The 22032-nt window shown below is 36.3% G+C and overlaps 1 protein-coding gene across 11 annotated transcripts in view; it reads right to left on the bottom strand.

Moving 5' to 3' along the window:
* The window catches only part of VPS13B (vacuolar protein sorting 13 homolog B), a 436747-nt gene that overhangs the window by 206111 nt on the left and 208604 nt on the right, over window positions 1–22032 (bottom strand). For all 11 annotated transcript variants that reach the window (XR_009728432.1, XM_061373228.1, XM_061373222.1 and 8 more), the window contains 3 exons: window positions 20561–20688; window positions 11825–12059; window positions 3447–3667 (listed from right to left, as the gene is read on the bottom strand). Coding sequence is in view for 10 of the 11 variants with exons in the window: in XM_061373228.1 (XP_061229212.1) it covers window positions 3447–3667; window positions 11825–12059; window positions 20561–20688 (584 nt within the window). In the remaining variant the exon portion in view is untranslated. The remainder of the gene's footprint in view (window positions 1–3446; window positions 3668–11824; window positions 12060–20560; window positions 20689–22032) is intronic.

Genomic DNA, 22032 nt, shown 5'->3' with positions numbered 1-22032 from the left:
AGTGCACTTTTTGATTTTGTACACAGAGCAACCTACAGAGAAACAATAACTGGCTGTTGCAAAAAGTTCTTTTAGTTATCCTTTAAAATATTTTGTGTCTGCAGCACTCTGATATGTACTGGTAACCTTCAAATTCCCAGCTACAAATTTCTGAGTTTTCCCGAGTCTTTTCCATGTAACACCGGAAGATCAACTAATAATGTCCATCTGATTGATTGAGTAATATAACATTAACTGGTGTTGACACTTTGCTGGCAAAGAGTCTCTAGAAAATTAATAGGACACAGGCACATATCCAAATCATACATGTTTGCAACCCCTCTCTCTTCCTCCCCCCCCCCCGCCCGATATTTTTGGTCAAGAAACCAAAGGATAATTTCAGCTATACTTGTCCTCATGAAGCAGGGCTTCCAGAAATTTAATTGAGCTACTGTTCTCAAAGGCACAAAATAACACAAAAGAAGGAGCTTGTGTGTCTATATACATACTCATATGCAAGGTAAAGAGCTTTGTCATCGGGTAATCCAACATTTAAGAGTTTAAATTCTTAGTGAGGTTGCAACAGTCATAATAATTAAATAATTACTTATGTTATCTTTTAAAATTGCTTGGGTTAGAATCTTTCCAGCCACTCTGAAGCAGTGACTATTTCAGACAGCAGTAGCCATCTCTCCAAATATTGCCAGCAACCAGACACTAAGTGGTATGACACATACTCCACCCTGCTCTGAAACCAGAGGCAAAACAAGTTCACCAATTATAAATTGCACACTTGGATAATTTTCATGGAGATAAGTTAAAAAGTTAAAAAACCTAAAAATCCTCACACCAAAACTTCTTGAAAACAAAAAAAGAAGGTGCAAGTCTGCATGCTAATAAAGTTTTAAAACTTCAGATAATGAGCTAAAGTTATATCTTGCATTGTTTTTAATCCACTTAATTTTATTCCACTGGTTACTACTTGTTAAATGTAAAACTGGAAGGATTTCTACTTCTCCTGTTGGCTGAAGTTTTTCAAGAGATCAGTCTCAGTATTTTGAAAATCCACTTCTGATTTTATTAGAAGAGCTAATGTAAGTGCAAGGCCTTTTGCATTTTTAAGTATTTCTGAGCATAACAGTTACTATATAATAATTATTTTTAGTACTCTTTATTCAAAAGAAGAAAAATGGTATGACAAAAATAGGAATAACTCTGCCAGTATTTGTAAGAAAAGTTTCCCTCTCAGGCTGTTTCTACTCCCTGCCTAGCAAAACCACACATAACTCAGTAAGACCCCACTGACTACTTGGCAAAAATCTATGAAGCTTAGTATGTTACAGCATTTTATACTTAAGAAAAACACATTACTACAAAATTGAAAATTATAACAAAAGACAATATCCTGGCAATTTTGCACACTGGAAATATCTCTTGACTTTAACAATCCTCAGAACATGGTTTCCTCTTAAATCATAATAGTCAAATAGTAAAATTCTTCACCTTTGTTGCCATTTAACAAATTCACTAAGTATCACCTACTCTAAGGCTGTCATCTATGGACAAAATACAGTCCATCATTCTAAAGAAACAAATTTTATATTCTATTATGAATTTGTAACTATCAAATGCTGTTTATGTAACTGTATTTTCCATATTCTGTTCTTGAACATTTAGTTAAAGACAACGGATGTTGGGATAGGTTTTTTCCCCTTTTGCATGCATAAATCAGAAAGAACAAGCAAGGCAGATATAAGGGAGAAAGGGCAATTCAAGAACTTTTGCTAAATGCCAGTAATTTGTCCTCAGCCGTTTGGTCACCATAATACTGCAGTAAATGAGTAATACCACCATGTACAAAGGAAAGAATATCCTTCAAGACAACAATATATGGTCTGATATTCTACCATACAACTTCACTGTAACATATCACTATACCCGTAATATGATCTACATGGAGCTTCCAATTTAAACTTTTAGTACAAATATTTTTGCATAGTTTGCAAAGTGAATTATATGATCACACTTCGAAGCTTGAAAATGTATTTTACTTGCTCCATTTTTCTTTTTAATTTGCACCTTAAATTTAGATAAGACTTCCACTTATAAGTTAATACTATTGATTTATTATGTATATTAGCCATGAGTGATCCTTTTGGAGATTTAAAAAACAATCAGAGTTGATCTGACAGTTTGCTGGAATTTCACTGAGAGTGTATTGATCAAATGTAGCAAGCTGTTTTTCTACAAAATGTTTACCAATTCTCTAAATAGCTGCAATATCAAGATTAATCATTCTGAGTAGATCTTGTTGAGGCTGCTCAATTTTAATTTGGTATGTCCAGTGAGCAATCTCACTCTACTACTCTCGCTACTGAGTGGAGCCTACCTGGTGCAGAAGACAACAGCATAAAGCAAATGAGTCCAAAAACAACTTGTATGGAAAGTAGTGAACAGGGAGGGAGATCCCACATTAAGGGTAAAATAAATACATAGTTTAAATCACTTGTTTCATTCCTAGAATATGGAATGAGGCAAAGGGAAAAACTGCATGCAACTGAGAAACATATTGTAATAAATACACACAAGGAATAGCATTAAAATTCCACGAGCCACCTTAGCTTTAGTATTCCCAGACTTAGGCCATAGGTCCATAAAAATTTACAAATGTGATGTGCTGTCAATCAGATCAAAATTATAATAGTTTGTGTTCTTTCCCTTTCCTTCTATTAAGTGAAGCAATGAACAGTCCATTTAGTCCATAAGGTCCTTTGAAAGATCTTCATTATGACTAGAACTTCAGAGCAGATAGAATATGAATGCAGACCCCTACTCAGAGCTCAAAAGACTTGCAGTTCCCAAGCAGAGTGTTCTCTTCAGCACTGCTTGAAACACTGCAACTGTCAGGAATGTGTTTTGAGTTGTAGTAAAGATTACTCAAAATTTTGCATAGAAATCCTACTCTATTTGGAACTACAGCAAACTTGATCCAAGTCAGTAAAATACAGGGTGCACTTTCCGAAAATCTAGCAACATCTCTGCCTTTTAATAAACATAACTGAGGTCGTAACTTTTGTTTACACACGTTCATCTTTTTTTATACCATTGTCTGCCTAAAAAACATTTTATGCTCGAAGAAATGTTAGTTCTATGAAAATGTGGTAAAAAATAACATTAAACCACTTCAATGTATGAATCCACAGTGACAGAAGAACAGCATTTAATGGTACATCTGCAATTCATTTCACTCCATCAGCCAGAAGATGCATTTATACTGTAGCTATTACATTTTGAGAAGAGTTTAAATTACAAAACTTGAGAGAGCTTCAAAGCAAATCTTAATCTAAGCACCTTGATCTTGATGGATTTAAAAAAAACTAAGATAGAACTTCTTCCACAAAATGCACAATTGTACTTAAATCAAGTTATTTTTAATTTCCTTTCATAAATCAATTAAATGTACAAACCTGGGGGTTGGAGCATTTTATTTCAAGGGACTCAAGGTCAACATGGAGGCAGACAACAAACGAGTGTCTGGATTCTGGCCCCGACGCAAGCAGTTTCTGTGAAGTGACAGCTAAAGTAGAAGTACAGCCCATTGGTTCCACTAAATTAAGTGTCATCTGTTGCCCAAGAAGAGTATATATACTGAAATGATGCAGACTAATAGTCCATGGAAAAGCATCACCTAATGATTAAAAAGAAGGAGAAACAGTTAAATAATTGTGGAATAAAAAAGTATGCTATCATTTTCTCGAAACTCATTAAAAGGATTATCCTAAAACCTCTCAGAAGTCAGAAAAATCAACAATCATTACATTGATCTCAATCTCTCACAAATGTAATTGAACCATCAATTCCATTTTATACCTCAAAGTCTAAGCAATAGCAACAAATTTCTTACAACTTTCTAAAAATTGAAATCCATTGGTAATTTTAACCGCAAGACATGTACATGTACAAAACATGTACAACATAGTCTTTAAAGAAGTTTTTTTGCATTATACCATTTTCCTCAAACTGAAGAAGATCCAGAAACCACTCCCCACTTATTTCAGCATCCAGATGGCAGAGGAAGTTCCTTCCATTACATATTCATGTGTGTTTACAGGTTTTAGCACTAAAATAGTTCTTCCACAAATTCACAGCTTGCATCCAAAGAGAGTGGTGCCACAGAGTAAAGCCTATCCCAATGCACTGCTCAGGTAAACAAGACCTTGATCGCAGTACAGCTCTCTACTGCTTCCACTTAACTTCCTAGGAACAGAATGGTGACGGATTTTGTAAAAACAAATTACTGCAGACATACATGAGCATTTTGTTTCTTATATGTATGAGGGACCCTACCCAGAGAAGTGCCTGGCAGTTTACCATGAATCATTATCAAGAATAACATGTGAGAGAACCGGCAGTGTCCAGCTGAATTACAAAAAGCCTGAAACTTTGGTATAATCAGTTTTCTTTAGATTGTCAGTAGATGGGAATTTCAAAAGAAGGATCACAGAGAGAAGTATCTGGGTAAATCCTGAAAAGACCATCAGGAATTCTTTTTAGTGACGGAAAATCTTCCACAGACTATGGAAACATGATGGCAGGTACCCACCAAAGCTGCTTGATCACTCCCCTCCTCAACTGGATAGCGAAGAGAAAAATATGACGAAAAGCTTCACGGGCTGCAGGTGGGTATCTTCTCCACTTGCAGTCCTCCCCACTACCAAAACCTTGCCACATAAAATACATACAATCCCACATACAATAAATGGGTCACAGAGAGGCTCTGCAACAGACACTGAACTAAAACTCAAAGCATGGTCAGCAGAAGTGAGGAATATGAGACAGTGACAGATACGTGAGTAATTCTCCTTTTACTGAAACTTTTTTTGCATAACAATTATTTCAGATTTTGGGCTTGTTTGTTTTTTGTGGTTTGGTTTTTTTTTCCCTCTAAGGAAAATTTTCATAATTCCATTTATCAGATTTTCTGCTGAGGAATTTGGTCCTTTTTGGTCTCCACTTAAAATGACAGAGAGCCTCTGCCCAGTATGTGAGTTTTCTATCCATCAAGAGAAATTTCCTGCCCCAATTCAAAGTAACATCAGAATGGTGGAATGCAGCCTCAGATCCAAACAGAGTAGGCTGATGGGCACCCACAGATTTCAGCCTGGGCTGAAACAGCCTTCAACTTTGTACAAAGTGCAGTCACTTGGAGAAAGAGAAGTTCTCCTTCCTAAATCAAAATTCAGAAGATTATTTGGCATGAGGTTTTATTGTTCAAGATTTAGGCCTGAAGCCATGGGTAAGAAGAGTCCAAATTAATCTAATACCCGAGGCATGGGAGCCAGTATCGAGAATCAGAACAGAAGATGACAGACAAATACAATGGGATGGTCGTCTGGAGTCTCACAGGGCAACAAAGAATTCTAACCAGTATATTTAAAAGGTATATGGAGAGTTGTTAGCTGCCTGGGGTGGCCAACACTGTCCTGCTGAGAAATGACAACACTAAGAAATGGCACAAATTGTTAACAGTGATTATTTAAAAGAAACTTTAGAAAGGTTTTGAGATTAAAATAAAACTGTATCCAAACTCTTTTTACTGTATTATTTTAGTAAGAGTTTTATTGTTTCTTCCACAGATGGCACTGCAATAAATGTACATGGTCAAGAGCATATACCAGAAGACTCAATGTGTCTCATTCTAAGAAACTAAAAACTTCAGTAGTTTATTTTGAAGCTATTACATACTGAAAATTCAGCTCAACCAATTAACTTGGAAATATTTTGGAAAGGGTTCAGATTAGAAGTTTTAAAGTAGCTAGTATTTTTTCCAAGTTCAGTCAGCCAAGAAGTACAAAATGCTAATTGTAATAGATGGAAAAAATTCAAATGTGAAGTCAACTCTAATGACATGTTTCTAATTACCACGCATGAACGTTGTTGGTTTTCTTTTTTTCTGTGACCGCCACAGTAAATTTACATTGTTTCTATTTCATGGATTAGAAAGAAAGAATCTCCAAGGAAAATACCAAATGTTAATTCTACTGTGCTAGATTCCTTATCTACCTTAAATAGAAAACACCAATCAAATTTTATCAATGCGCGCAAACCACAGTACACTGAACAATTGCTGTAGTAAAGATATGGCGAATTTAGAACTACAAAATTCCCCCTACTGTTATCAATTACCTCTTCTTCAGTTCTATACAAACTATGTGACCATTCTAAAATTACACTGGAATTAATCAACTGATAAATCCTTATTTTGTGGTTGAAACTGTGTTCCTTTTATTTGTTAAAAAAAAACAACCCACACCCCACCCCCCCAAAAAAAAAACAACAAAAGAAACAAAAAAAATAAAACCCAAAATCAACTGGCAGTGTGTGCTTGTAGCCCAGAAAGCCAACTGTATCCTGGGCTGCATCAAAAGGAGTGTGACCAGCAGATGAAAGGAGGTGATCCTGCCCCTCTGCTCTCGTGAGACCTCACTTGGAGTATTGTGTGCAGTTCTGGCGTCCTCAACAACATGAAACTGTTGGAACAAGTCCAGAGGAGGGCCACAAGGATGATCAGGGGACTGGAGCATCTCCCATATGAAGACAGGCTCAGAAAGTTGGGGCTGTTGAGCCTGGAGAAGAGAAGGCTGCGTAGAGACCTCATAGCAGCTGGCCAGTATCTGAAGAGGTCCTATAGGGATGCTGGGGAGGGACTCTTCATTAGGGACTGTAGTGACAGGACAAGGGGTAATGGGTTACAACTTAAACAGGGGAAGTTTAGATTGGATATAAGGAGGAAGTTCTTTACTGTAAGGGTGGTGAGGCACTGGAATGGGTTGCCCAAGGAAGCTGTGAATGCTCCATCCCTGGTGGTGTTCAAGGCCAGGCTGGACAGAGCCTTGGGTGACATGGTTTAGTGTGAGGTGTCCCTGCCCATGGCAGGGGGATTGGGACTAGATGACCTTAAGGTCCTTTCCAACCCTAACTATTCTATGATTCTATAATTCCTGATCTACCACTCACATAGATCAGTATTTTAAAATTTTTCAAGCATCATTACGGATTAAAAAGTGTTCATTAAGATATTTCAAGTGCTTTGATAACTTCTTAAATGTATAAATACAACTTTCAGATCTGACCCAGTCATCAGACAACTTGCAAAGAACTGGCATTCATCATTTATCTGCTATTTCCAACAGTTCAACAAGTCTCCCTTCCTACAGAGTGTTTGAGTTATTTTTGCAAGATATAAATAAGTATTTAACCTTTAATGTCCCTCCAACCCTAACCATTCTATGATTATATGATATATAGTAACAAATTTTTGTTACGTGAAAGCACTTTCTCTGGTAGTTATTTGATGCACTCTGTTTCTTAGCTAGAGTAATGCCCATTATAAGCCTTTTCAAATGCATGACATATAATACTGATAAATGTACTTTACTAATAACAGTTACATATTTGCTCTCGCTTTCATATGGCACTTCTCTGCTTTAAAATCCAGGCTGCAGAAGTGGCAGATGTACACAGTGCTGTGTATACATTGTTGACACTTGTACAAAAAGAGAAACTGCATTTGTTTCAAATCAGTAATGGTAGGAGAGAGATCACAAAAGCTTTATCATGCATAAAATCTGGGATCTATTCCCAGACTTCCTAAAGGTATCCTCTGCAATCTTCAAAAAGCATCTTGACAACTCTGTCTTATTTGCCTTTCTGCACCCACACTGTGGCATTTTACATGGATTTCCAACATGCCCACGTCATCATGCAACATACAATGTTCTTTTAAAAAAATATTGCAGTCATTACATGTTAGGTCACTTTTGAACTTCCAGTTATGCAACACGGAAGCAGTTGTACGTCTGCATAATCCTAGGTGCACCCAGTCAAAAGCAGTAAGGGCTCAAGTCCAGAGCCCGCATTCAGCAGATGAGATTTAGTTCAAGACTTCAAATGTAAGCACAAACCCACAGGCGTTTCTAACTTAAATCCAGCTACTAGAGCCCTCCAACAGCTGAACTCAACATTAACAACTTGTTCATGCAGAACTTCATTGCTATTCAGATACTGATGAATGTCATTAAAATGTGACAACTGATTTTATATCGTCATTACCCATAACAAGTTAAATGCCATAATTACCGAGTTTTACAGATAGTGACATTGAATATAAAATCAAACTGAAAGAACTTAGGTTTAGATTAAACATTAGGAATAAGTTTTACTATGAGGGTGGTACCTGAGGTACAGGTTTGCCCCATCCCTAGCAATGTTCAAGGCCAGATTGGATGGTGCTTTGAACAACCTGGTCTGATGGAAGCTGTCCATGGCAGGGAAGTTGAAACTCCATGACTTTAAGGTCCCTTCTGACCCAAACCAGTTTATGATTATATGAAATAATTTGAATGTCAAATATTCATCTTACAATTTACAGAAATTATGTTTCAGCTGTTTAATATTAAAGTTGCACTTTTTTAAAAAATACAATGCAAGACAATAACTTCTAAGAATGCCAGTATGCTGCTGCTCTACTTTAAACATTCCGCTGCCATTTTTTGCAGGTTGAAATCTATATGCTTTTATTATATTGGAGTAGCTTATGTCCAATACATTTCATCATGATTTCTTCACACACTAGTATTAGAAGCCCTAATTTTCTACTTCCCTACAAGTCAGAACTTACTGAGTTTAAACATATGCTAAAAAAACCACTGTGTGTATATAACTTGTCATATTTCACAAACAAAAGCCACCTCTCAGATTTATATGGTTGGAGTACAGTGATTCACATGATTGTCAGTTTACTGTTATCCATATGAGAATGTGAATATGATAGGTATCAATATCAACAACAATTTTAAGGTATTCTGAACACTGGTTTCTAAATGTGTGTTACTGTGTCTTACCTAAGTATCTGTATCTACTGTGTCTGATGCAACAACAGAACTTCACAAAGATGAATTCATAAAACTTACCAGTATCATGTCTTTGATTTATTTTCCTATTACCACATTTTTACCTTTTGGAAGACAACTCAGAAGTCCAGAAGTCCTGATCATAACAACATATTTTGTCAAACTGTAAAGTTACTAACTATCACTACAGGTTGGAACTTCGAGAATATAGAGATGATTGTCAAGTGTTTGAAGTGGGACATAGTGTGCACAGAAAGTGACAACTCACCTTAATAGTTCTCCAAACATTTCAGTTCTGCTTGGACTGAATTTCTAAGTATTCAATCTCCTCTTAGTAACTAGTTTACTCAAAGGGCAGCTACAAATAGGACAGAGGTCCTCCCTTCCACAAGAAGAAAAAAATGAGGTAGAAAAGGGGCAACTGGTACAAGCTGCACCAGAGAAGGTTTCATGTTGATACAAGAATTAAGTTTTTTACAGTAAGAACAATCATCCACTGGAACAACCTCCGCAGGGATGTGGAGGGTTTCCGGAAGTGACTGGACAGGCTGCTGGTTATAATCAATATCATCTAGACTTCCCTTGACATGAAAGTTTAGACCAGATGATCATTCAAGGTCCCTTCCAACTTGGGCTGCTCTACAATTCGGCAATTCTATTTTAATATTATCAGTGAATATTACCTCATGGATCTATAATCTGATTTATTTGAATTATAAAGATAATACTTAGTGTAATTTAATACCTTTATGAACTTATTTAGTGTATTTGCCATTCAACAGAAGTTCAATAGCGTATTTCATGCCTTACATAGATAAACCCATTTCTGTTCATATGTTACTTAGTACACCTGAGCTGTTAGGTTTTTGAATCAAAGTACTGTACTTAAAATGTTCTTCTAAGTATACCTACAAACTACAATTACCTCAGAAAAGAAACATATCAGGGCTCTGAAAGCAAACAGAAAGACCTGACTGTGGGATATTTTATATGCTATTTTTACAGTATGTTGACATCTTGAGGTCAGTAAGTCCCTGTGAGTAGGCTCCAATATCCCCAAGTGACAGTATAACTATGCTCCCTCTTTCTCTGCTTTTAGTTATTCATGCAATAAGAAAAATGAGTGATCACGCAGCTTTCTTGAAAGTAACTATGCATCCTTGTAAACAAGCCTTTTATTTAGGTCTTCTTCATAAAAGAAGGACTGATTCCAAAAACAGTTTCCAGGAAAAGCAAGGTTGAACAAATATAATTTCAGAGAGATGGTAACATGTCTTAAGAATGATGGTACATCCCTGAAGACTTCTTCAAAGATAGAATGCAAACTGAGAGACTCTCCCAATAAAAGTCCATAAAAATTATTTACCTCTACATGGGAACAAACAAAGGAGGTGACTTAGAAGCTTTGGGAAACAAGAACACTCTGTTGAAGAGGGAGTTTTGGCATGGGAGAAGGCAACAGCTCCATTAGAGACTCAAAAATATCAAGATTGTGAGAACTTCTGTTTGGCATTATTCCCAGAACACAAAGCCACACACAAATAAATTCCTTACCATAGGCTTTATCCCAACCAGGGGGATTCTTTTCTCTCACTAGGATCTTTTCTTCAAATCTGGGTTTAACAAAATTCAACTGTCTTCTTACTTTCATAAATGGTTTAAATTACATTATCGGTTAAAGCAAACAAAATAGTTTGGTTAAATTTATTTATTTCTTTATCTTTTATCTGTCACTTTGATTGGCAAATTAGATCATTACTACTGGAAATTATTAGGAAAAACATACCTTTCTCTTTTTCTTTTTTTCTTCTCAGTTGGCAGCATCTCTAATATGACAAAACCACAACAATTCTTCCCAAATAATAGTAGTTGAAGAATACAATAATGAACTAACTGTACACCAATGTACTGGTTTTGGCTGAGATAGTCTTAATTTTCTTCATAGTGGCTGGTACGGTGCTATGTTTTGGATTTGTCATGAAAACTGTTAATGACATGGGGATGTTCTAGTCATTACTGAACATTGCTTGCACAGTGTTAAGGTCTTTTCTGCTTTTCACACTGCCCCACCTGCAAGTACGCTGGGGGTGCACAAGAAGTTGGGAGGGGACACAGCTGGGACAGCTGACCAAAGAGATGTTCCATAGTATATGGTTCCATGCTTAGCAAAAAAAGCTGGGAACAGGAGGAAGGGGAAAGACAGAGTTATGGCATTTGCTTTCTCAAGTAACTGTTACGTGAGATAGATCACTGCGAAAGCCCACAAATGGTTGACCACCTGGCTGCTGATGGGAAGTAGTGAATTAATTCCTTATATTGCTTTGCTTGCATGTGCAGCTTTTGCTTTACCTATTAAATTGTCTTTATCTCAACCCACCAGTTTTCTCACTTTTACCCTTCTGATTCTTCCCCACTCAGCGAAGGGGGAAGCAAGTGAGTGGCTATTCTATGGAGCTGAGCAGCCCACTGGGGTTAAAACACTGGCATTTCCATGACATTTTTAACTTAATTATGAGATACTATCTCACGCATTATGGCATTAACAGAAACCCATAAACCATAAAGTTTTCCTAACCTGCCCCAGTTCTGCCTCTGAATTCACAACTCACTGCCTCCTTCTGTCATGTCAAACCAATTTTAGGTACACAGAAACTTGAATGACGAAAGCTAATGCAGGTAAAGACTGCACTTCTGAATTCTTTTGGCTTCAACAAACACATACAACATGACAAAATTAGATCTTTGATGATGAGTTTTGCTCTTATCTCTGAGGACCAAACCTTGTCATTAGTATTTCTAGCCATTAATAATACATGACATTATACTAAAAAAGCAGCATAGCACCAGAAGTTTTCAAAATAAAGTGATGATAATTTTCATAACAGTAACAACTGGAAATTAAAGAGTAAGTGTACTTGAATTTATTACACTACCTTCTTCCAGGATTGGTCTCAGCACAACAAATGGGATTTCCTGCAATGGTTCCATGTGTTTGTGTCCAGCACTCATAATCTTTAGCTGGGGCAAGCAGATGACAAGTGTGCCAGGCATACTGGTCTGCCCATGGTACCAGCTTCGCACAGTCCCAGGAATGTCACCCGATACAATTGTACTTGGGGAAGGCAGGCTATCGTTCGGAAGGAATACACAACAAGACTGCACTTCAAGCTGAAAAAACAAAACCAAGAACAATTTTTAAGAAACAGATCTCCATTTTTTCCTCCCAGTGTGAAGTATTCATCGTGGTACAAAGCCTGAAGTTACTCATCTACCCCAGTTCACTGAAAAGAGTCTTGGCTTTTAGTCGATTAAGAGGAAAGATGGTATAAAATGTTGGCAAAAAATGTGTTCTTGCAAAGTATGATTATGGCAGGGTAGGGAAGAAGTGTGATTTTGGTCTGTAAATCTGATCAGAAAGGTGTTATCATATAAACAGAACATACCTCTATCTACATTTCAACAGCTTTTTACAAGAAGCATAATTGAGTCAGAAAATGTTCTCACAATAAAGCTGACAAAGGCCTTCTCTTTTTCTAGTTCGTTAGCTTTTGTTAGGAACAGCTAAGTCTCTAAAACTACCCAACATTTTATATGCTGTTATGTTCTATAAAGACTTCTTTTAAGACTTATTTCATGGAAAATTCCATCTTTACATTGTCAACAGTAATAAGCATGTACAAAAAGTCTGGCCATCAGGTAAACTAGGAAAAATTATAAACTGCAGTGGAAAACTGACTTTAAAACAAATGGATGGGTGCATACATACACAAAGATGATAAGGATGCTTAAGCACCTCCCATATGAAGACTGAAAAAAATGGGGCAATTCACTCTGGAGAAGAGAAGGCTGCGTGCAGACCTCATAGCAGCCTTCCAGTATCTGGAGGGGGCCTACAGGGATGCTGGAGAGGGACTCTTCATTAGGGACTGCAGTGATAGGACAAGGAGTAACAGGTTTAAACTTAAAGAGGGGAAGTTCAGATTGAATATAAGGAAGAAGGTCTTTACTGTGAGGGTGGTGAGGCACTGGAACAGTTTGCCCAAAGAACTGGTAAATGCTCCATCCCTGGCAGTGTTCAAGGCCAGGTTGGACAGAATCTGTGGGGGGGCATGGTCTACTGTGAGGCATCCCTGCCCAGGGCAGGGGGTTGGAACTAGATGACCTTATGGTCCTTTCCAACCCTAACCATTCTACGATTCTATGAAAGAGAAAAATAAAGTTCACAAAGTTTATATAGCTTTTCTCCTGTTTTCACTGCAAAAAGCAAGTAGTGCAAATGAAAAAGTGCAATGTGAAATTGCACATTCTTGTTCTTTATTTTCAAGCAGTGCTGTTACTCTGAAATATTTCTGATCATTGTGCCATCTCCTTGTGAGCTTCTAGCAAGGCCAAGTGAACCCAAACCAAGAACTGAACTCATCATGACTTGTTAACTCAGAGGCAGTGTAAGCTGCAGTCTGTTAGTCTTACTGGCTCTTACATGTAATATTCCGCACCTGGATATCAAATAGCCCTAACAGCCTGCACACTTGAATGGTTTATTAAGCAAGTACAAGCTATGATTCAGTTCATGTCTTCACATTGTTTGGAAAAACCTAGTGTATGAAATGTTGGACACAAGATGTTATTTGTAGCTGTGACAAAAGAACATTTGTTTGCTGTAAACTTACTCAACAGTGTCTTTTGATTTGACATCATTGAAGACATCACAGCTTAAAGCTGATAACCAAGGTTTGTACTCCATACCCTCCCCCAAAGGCTAACAGTCCCCAAAGACTGAAATAATAATTTGCAATAAAGATGAAATTCCCCAGCACCGTAAGTGCTTTGCCAGCCTAGTGAAGAGAACACAGATATTCATCTTTATTTCAACATTTTTGTGCCCTTTTGCTTAGACAAACTGACAAGAATTTACTGCAGAAAAATATAAGTATAATTTTGCAAAAATAAATACATTGTTACATGAAGTCTGTGTTTGTTTCTAGTTTTAGATCTGTTTGAGTTGTAAAATGAAGTTAATTACATCTTTGATAAGTAGTTTATTGATCCAAGGTTGCAGGGTGCACTTTATTTATACTGGATGAAAAGCAACGGTGTATTGTTACAGATGTAATAAATTTGGATTTATTTTTTTTAAATGGTAAATTAGTCATTGTGTCAATTTGCAAAGATTTTTAAAGTGACATATTAGATCGTTTTCTGGTCTATTAGTAATAGGTTGCAGGTCAAGCCATTGTGGGATAATGATAAATAGATGACAAGGGGACTTATGATCAGTGTAACTTTTGTTTTATAAGTGCATTTGCTGAATAAACAATTTATAGCAAATCATCCATTCTCCATATATATGTACCCATGAGGATTAACATTAAATGCTGCCACAAACCATATGGTAATAATAATCAAAAAATTCCACCACCTTGGAGAGATACTGTACTTCATCATATTACCAGCAGCAGGATCTGCAGGAGATGTTTTACTGAGTACTCTTGAGAAGAGTTCTCAATACTCAGTAGGGTTTTTACACTTAATTTTACAGTTCAGTACAGCTTTGTACTGAAGAAAATTCATTAGATCATTTTTGTTGTATTTTACTTTGCCATGTCAAGAATATTGAAGTGGAATCACAACAGTTTCACTCCTTCAAATGCCTGATGGAAATTACTCTTTACACAGGCAGCTACTTTGCAGTTCATTTTCAAACAACTTAATGGCAGTTGAACCATGAATTTTGCTGGGGTTCACATGACTGCATCAGGCCCTCCATATGTAATATTACAGTTTTGCTTACAGATATGGTTTGCTTCCTTGCGCTTCATTTAAATTTTTATACAAATAACAGAATTTTGCATCATATTATTGCAGGATTTCTAAGGCCAATACAATGAACATGGAAAATTCCACATCTTAGTGCAAGTCATGCAGTTATTATAATTACATAAGAAATAGCGAACTTGGATGCACAAGGGCCCAAGAAGTGCAGAACTGAACTGCACCTGCTGAATTTCTCAGGGGCAGATTCTGCTGACAAACAACTATCAACTTCAGTGGCATTTGTGCACATTTATCTGACAGAATCTGGAGATCTGTCTAATAACAAGTTCCAGCGAAGAAATGGAAGAGTGCACCTAAAATGACGGAACTCTATGTTGAACAAAAGTGAGAATGTGCGCTACAGATTGCTTCACCAATCGGAAAGCGCTTTAAAATATATGTAATCCAAATTCTTAAAATTAAACTACATCAATAGCATATATTAAAGCTATCATATAAATCTTTTTACACTTTTTAAATAACTGTTAAACGGTGTGTCTAAAATTGTGAATTTAATGTAAAATGTGACTGATTTATGTAACTGAATATAAATCTGCAGCAGTAAATCTTGCATTAATGTAAGGATCTGACAATCCAAGGGAAAGAAAATGAAGTAATCTGCCAGTAAGAAGTCCTCAAGCTGGGGGTCAGATCCTATTCATGGAAACCATCTGGTTGGGACCCTCCAAGCCACACCAAACACAAATGATCTTTTAAAAAAATATCCTATTCATTAATGCTTCACAGCTGCACTGAGTGTTACTTCATTTTTCCATGGCAACATCCTTTCTGTTTCAAGGATCTTATTTCAGTTTTGGTAGCAACATGTTCTTTTGCCAATACTGAACACATTCATGTGTTAAAGAGAAGGAATTATTACAAATTCTTGAAACAGAATCACTCCCTATTTTCATTTCTGTTATGTCAAGGCCTATATATGCTAAGTAACGTACACTAATGATAAACCAATGAAGTAAGCGGTATCTTCCCTTCTATTTTTAAAATGTTGCACAAGGCATTTGCTCTCAGCTTTTACTAATATATAAGCCTAAAAAAGTGCCATAACTTTAAAACTTTTGTACAGAAATAAAAGTATTAAGTTACTGGAATAAATGGAGTGTTTTTAATTCATATTCTATAAAAAGAGAATGCAGCTCAATAGAGAGAACAACGATTATATACTGCAGGTCTTCCTAACTGAGGAGGGTGAGCAGGAGGGAGTGAAACAAAACAAGTGACATGCCATAGTTATCCTGTGCAAGTGCAACAAAGAGGGACAGGTTGTACAAGAGTCTTTACAGCCTTTCACGATAGTGATAGCTTCACAAACCCGTATTTTGTAGCTACAGACCAATTAAAGGCATTAAAAACGACCACAAGTAACACTCACATAAAGGTGTCTCCTCAGAAGTGGTGTTTGTGTGCATGAATCACCATCCATTCCATGCTCTCAGCAGAGAGGTGAATATGTTTTTCTGGGAGTTTCAGGTAAAAAAGGTAACCCTCCAATGACTCCCAAAACTGAAAAGAACCACCACTACACATCTCATGTAGGGGTTCTGGTGTGGTCATTATTATAAGACCATCCTTCAGCCGCTGACATCCAAATTAGCTCTACCAAATTAGACCATATGCATTTGACCCAGCCCCACGCTGTGTGTTAGAATTTAAAAAGGTAAGCCAGAAATCTGTGTTTTGAAATTAGACAAAAAGTACAAATTACATAAATGGAAAGCAGAGCACATGAGTGAGAAAACTGAGAGAGCAGACTACCTGTCCACACAAATGAGTATAAACGAGGATCAGCTGCATTTTGTTTGACCACTTAAAACACTGTATCTCAGTTCTACACAGTATTCCTATTCTTTTCTAAGAACGCTTGATTTTAAATTTTTTTTTAATTAAAAATTTTTATTTAGTAATAGAAAAATTATTTTTTTGTCAGTTTGTGGTGAGTAAACAACTTAAGAAACCATCCTCTCTCCTAACTCCTGAATAACTTCTGGTAGTTGGAACTGCTAAATTACAAGTCATAGAGTCTCTTCCTGACCTATGAATAAAGAGTACTGTTCAAAGACTAGGAACTTTAGTCAACTCCATCCTTTCAATTCTGTTCTTTCAATCAGTGTTCCACCGACTAAAATTTTGTACAAGTTATGCTTTAAATAAAATATTATTTTCAATAATTTCAGGAAACAGACTCACTTTGTCAAATAATTTCTGGGATATTTAAAGGCATGTGGAATACCTGGCTAAGTTTTATATGTAATAATTACACCCTTATTTAGTTGGCGTTCATTGCAACATTACTCATTAATTCATTTGCTTTTAATACAGATCCTTCATTGTTCTCAATGGAATTCAGCATTAACAACCAATTAAAAATAATTGTGTTTATATTGCTCCACAATTTTAGCAACTATGAGGACGAAGAACACGTGAAAAGTGAGCAGTACCCTCCTACAGGGTGCAACTGCCAAAAACACTTCAAGGCTGCATATAAAATCCTACAACAACTAAATAATAAAAACAACTTTTTATAGTTAAGTATGAAAGTCTTTTCACTTAAATACTAATAGGTAACCACACCTCTAATGCACAAAATTTTCATGCAATATTCTATCATGAGCAAGACAGGGCTAAGGCTAAGCAAGTACCAGCCTTGGATCCAAAATAAACTTTCCAGTTACTTTGGTTCCAAACACATTTACTTACTCAAACTTCCACTAAAAGAATAATCCTTTGATGATTTTAAGTTATGAAGTTCTGTTTTATCTGATGACAACTACAGACTTTTCTGTTCTACAATCATGTTAATAAAAGATCCAGGAACATGAAACTAGCTTTAGAAAAAAAATAAGAGTCAAAGCGCTCAGCATATAACCAGACAAAACATTCTAGAAATTTGCTTTTTTCATGCCAAATTATATAAAAACACAGAAAATCAGGATGAACTTAACATAAAAATCTATTTATGTGTTTAATAAAATGAGTATTATGTTTAATAAAATAAATATACCGTTCTTGAATTGAAAAAAGAGACTTCATAATTCTGATCATCATATCCCCAATACATTGCCTTGCACAAATTTCAGCTTTCCCATTTAGGCTGCTATTGAAGGTAAAAAGCTATGTATGTGCATTTATGTCTTGAAAAAAAATATATTTTTTTCTTGCAGCCCAGAAAGCTAACCGTATCCTGGGCTGCATCAAAAGGAGCGTGACCAGCAGGTCGATGGAGGTGATCCTGCCCCTTTATTCTGCTCTCATGAAACCTCACTTGGAGTATTGTGTGCAGTTCTGGTGTCCTCAACATAAGAAGGACATGGATCTGTTGGAACAAGTCCAGAGGAGGGCCACGAGGATGATCAGGGGACTGGAGCACCTCCCATATGAAGATAGGCTCAGAAAGTTGGGACTGTTCAGCCTGGAGAAGTGAAGACTGCGTGGAGACCTCATAGCAGCCTTCCAGTATCTGAAGGGGGCATATAGGGATGCTGGGGTTGGACTCTTCATTAGGGACGGTATAGGACAAGAGGTAATGGGTTATAACTGAAACAGGGGAAGTTTAGATTGGATATAAGGAGGAAATTCTTTCCTGTTAGGGTGGTGAGGCACTGGAATAGGTTGCCCAAGGAGGTTGTGAATGCTCCGTCCCTGGCAGTGCTCACGGCCAGGTTGGACGAGGCCTTGGGTGATATGGTTTAGCGTGAGGTGTCCCTGCTCATGGCAGGGGGGTTGGAACTTGATGATCTTACAGTCCTTTCCAACCCTAACTATTCTATGATTCTATGATTCTATTTAGATAAAATAGCCACAAGGACTGCTAGGAATAATAAAAAGAACAGCAAGCAAATCTATAAATCCTTCATATTTCACCAGGAAGGAGCACTGTGTGCTTGTTTGGCAGCATGTTCTTGGACTTTAGTGTTTCCTTGGAGTCTGTTGAAACTTTTCACTGGTAACATGTAATATCCTTCTGGCAAGACCCTGGCAAGTACTTTACCCAGTATGATTAAAGCATAAGGATGAAACGTATCAGAAGTGTGTAAGCTGTTGTATGAACTCATAGGGTCATTTTAATTTCAACACAGAAACTAAAAATATAATTTCATATTCATATTGATGAAAATAGAAAGCATGAGTATGTTACCAAAAATAGCTGTAAAAAGCAAATGAATGTAGAACCTCAAACACACCGGAAAGAATATCTAACACAAAAAATCCCCTGCCCACACTAACTGTTTTAACTCTAACCCATGAGTTTATGCTATGTAAGAATAGAAATACATTTACAAATTACTCTGAGAAAACGTGTGCCTATCACTGTCACCAGCTTTCATCTCCACAAAAAAGACACTATTTTGGGTGCAACTGTTTTTTTGTTTTCTTGTTTGTATTTGGTAACTGACCAACTTCATTTTTAGCTGGTATCTTACAACATTCTTTGAAACAAATTCAGTTTGCTGGTTGCTCACATAAAAAAGCGTACCTTGAAAAATGTACAGGCAGAATATCTCAGGCCTGATTCAACTTCTCCCATTTATAAAGGACCAGCTCTTCAACATCCTCATTAGGATATTATTATTTTTATTATGACTCAAACCGTAACCTCATTTAGGTAGGGAGTCTCACTGTGATAGGTACCACCCAGACACATAACAAAAATGAACTGCTTTCTTCAAACAGCTTAAAAGTTATCTCTCTTGACTCTCCTTATCTAGCCATTTCAATCTCCAGTGCTGACATTAAGAAAGAAAGGAAAACAAACAAAATACTCATGAAATAATGGTGGAAGAGCTGGCTGAAAACTGAACAGTTAACAGAAAGGATCCTCTCAACTTCAATGTTTTGCAATCAAGTCACAAATCTGAAGTTCTTGCTCAGGCAAAACTTAAAACTTTCAGAATTTCTAATATTTTGAACCCAAGGTACTTTCTGCATGAAAGGGGCATAAAACAGACAGAGGTTCTGGGACACCACCATATATAAGAAAATACATGTCTTGGTAGGAAGGAACAGATGATTCAGCAATTACTTTCTGTCAGATATAAGGAGCCTTTGTATTTTTTAAATTTTATTTTAAGACAAAACTAGTTTTGCTACTATATACTGGAGTACCATAAAATACCAATCTCAAAGAATGCACTGTTCAAGAGGAACAAATTATAATAATTGAAGTTAGGGTAATTTCTAAGCAGGCACTTCATTCATACTTGGAAGAACAGAGTCTTAATCCTAGCATTCCAAAGCCTGTCAGTTTTTGTTCTTGCAGTCTTAACACTGGACTTCAAACATGGCCCTTCTTGTGTATATATACTGCGGATACTGCTCTGCTTTTACTGATCAGTGATCACAATCTAGAAGAATCTGGGACGAAAAGGTTTAATTCAAGTGGTCATCTACTTGTCCTTCATGAAAAGGTAGACAAGCAGTTGAGACATCACTGTATAACATCATACATACCAAGAAAGTGTGTATCATACATACTTTCCTCAACTTTTTCAGAAGGAAGATATTCTGCAAATCTAACAATGGATAAAAAGGTGTATAGGTATGTTTATAATACAGAAAAGTATTATAAGCATTTTTTCTTCATTTAATTTTTAAGGATCTTCCCTCTTAGATATAAAATCTACTTCAAAAATTAATATTCTAAAACCAAAGCATTCTTGGCTTAATTTACAAAAATTCCGTATTTTATTTTTCATTCTCTAAGACTTTGAAACTACTGAAATAAGACAATAAAACTTGGGAGCTCCTTTAAAAAACCTCTAATAAAAAGTGCTAGGATGCATAAAAAGAATCATAAAGTTTGGAAAGACAGGGTTTTTTTCACTTCCTTTTCATCTTACCTGAAGTGTAAGGCACTTAACTGCATTCCACACCATTCCAATAAATTCCTTCATTCTTTCTTCAGGACTTCTGCAGCTTTCAGATGAGTTCAGCATGGTTTTCATAGGAAGTGACAAAGGACGAGATTCTAATGCAAACATCAAATCTCAGTTACAGACAGAATATATAACTAAGTAATATGCTTACTTGTAGCAAAGAAAAAGATTACTTAAATTCTAAAAGAGATTTTCTCTCACCATGTAACTCATTATGGATGTAATAATAGCGTGTCTATTATGAGTTTTAAACTTGGCAATACAATGGTATCAGTTAAGGCCAATGAGAAACACAATGAAATGAAATGCTTAAACTTTTTTATGTAAACTGCCAAGAAAATATTATTAAGAATTCTTGACCTAAGCAAATTAAGACAGTTTTCAAAGTGTGATAACCTATTTGGTGACAGAATAGCAACACAAGAAGTACTCACATACACTGCTGCCAGTTTAATCTAAAAAAGGTTTTAGTTTTCTAAACTTGTTGTAAGAAATGGAAGACAGCCCACATTAAATTGCAACCTTTGATTAGTTTTCTTTTAAAAATTCACTTAAAAACTTGAGTATGCTTAAAAAAGAAAAAAAAATCATAAAAATTAAACCATTTTCTTCGTCAAGCATAAGGTACTAAAGTATGACATATTTCAGCAAAATTAAATATTTTTTAGTAAAAAGAGAAATTTTCTTAAATTGTTAGTGATCTAGTAACATAAAGATGAGAAGATTTTCGGTAACAGAGGCATTTAATTGAATACAAGCACAGTAGAAGTACAAAAGTGGACTAACGAGGAGACCAAGTAGCAAGAGCACATTCATTCCAGACTGTATGAATGGTACATAGTTCCTCCTGTCATCTCTTACAGAATATCCTCTGTCTTATGTTTTGGGATACCCACGAAATTACTGTCAGATTCTTTAACATTTCCAGTTTTGGCCTACATGTTGTTGAGCTGACAAAACTGCAGGAATAAATTATGAAGTCCTCGTGATTTCATTTCAAACTGATTGAACTCGGCACAAAGGCGACTGTTTGTCTCCCAGTTATACAGCTAGGAGAAAACTGTGGCATACGAACTACAGAAAAATTGTCAAAACAAAATTAAGCTACCAACTGAACTCAGATAAGCAAAAGTATATGCCCCTTGAGATGCATCACTGGGTCTTCAGTCCGTTTTGGTTGCACAAGGAAACCTGCAGATTTTTAAATTAAACATCTGAGGTGAATTTCTGCCAAGAGCATGCAATGGTAATGCCACTTGAGGAATAATTTTGTGACATTTTTCTCATCAAGGCCATAAAAGACCAGAGTTGATTAATATTCTAGACAAAATCCTTTAACAAATAGTATTTTTAATGACCTGAAAAGAACAAGTATTAATTTTATTAAACTGATGGGGAATCAAAGGATTCAGGGAGGGATGGTCAAAAGAGTGAAA

Source organism: Neopsephotus bourkii, unplaced genomic scaffold, assembly GCF_033783945.1.
Source record: "Neopsephotus bourkii isolate Nb327-2 ecotype Australia unplaced genomic scaffold, CSIRO-AGI_Nbou_v1 NB_1630, whole genome shotgun sequence".
NCBI lineage: Eukaryota > Metazoa > Chordata > Aves > Psittaciformes > Psittacidae > Neopsephotus > Neopsephotus bourkii.
Note: the sequence above shows the minus strand (reverse complement) of the source record. Positions and strands in the feature narration are given on the sequence as shown.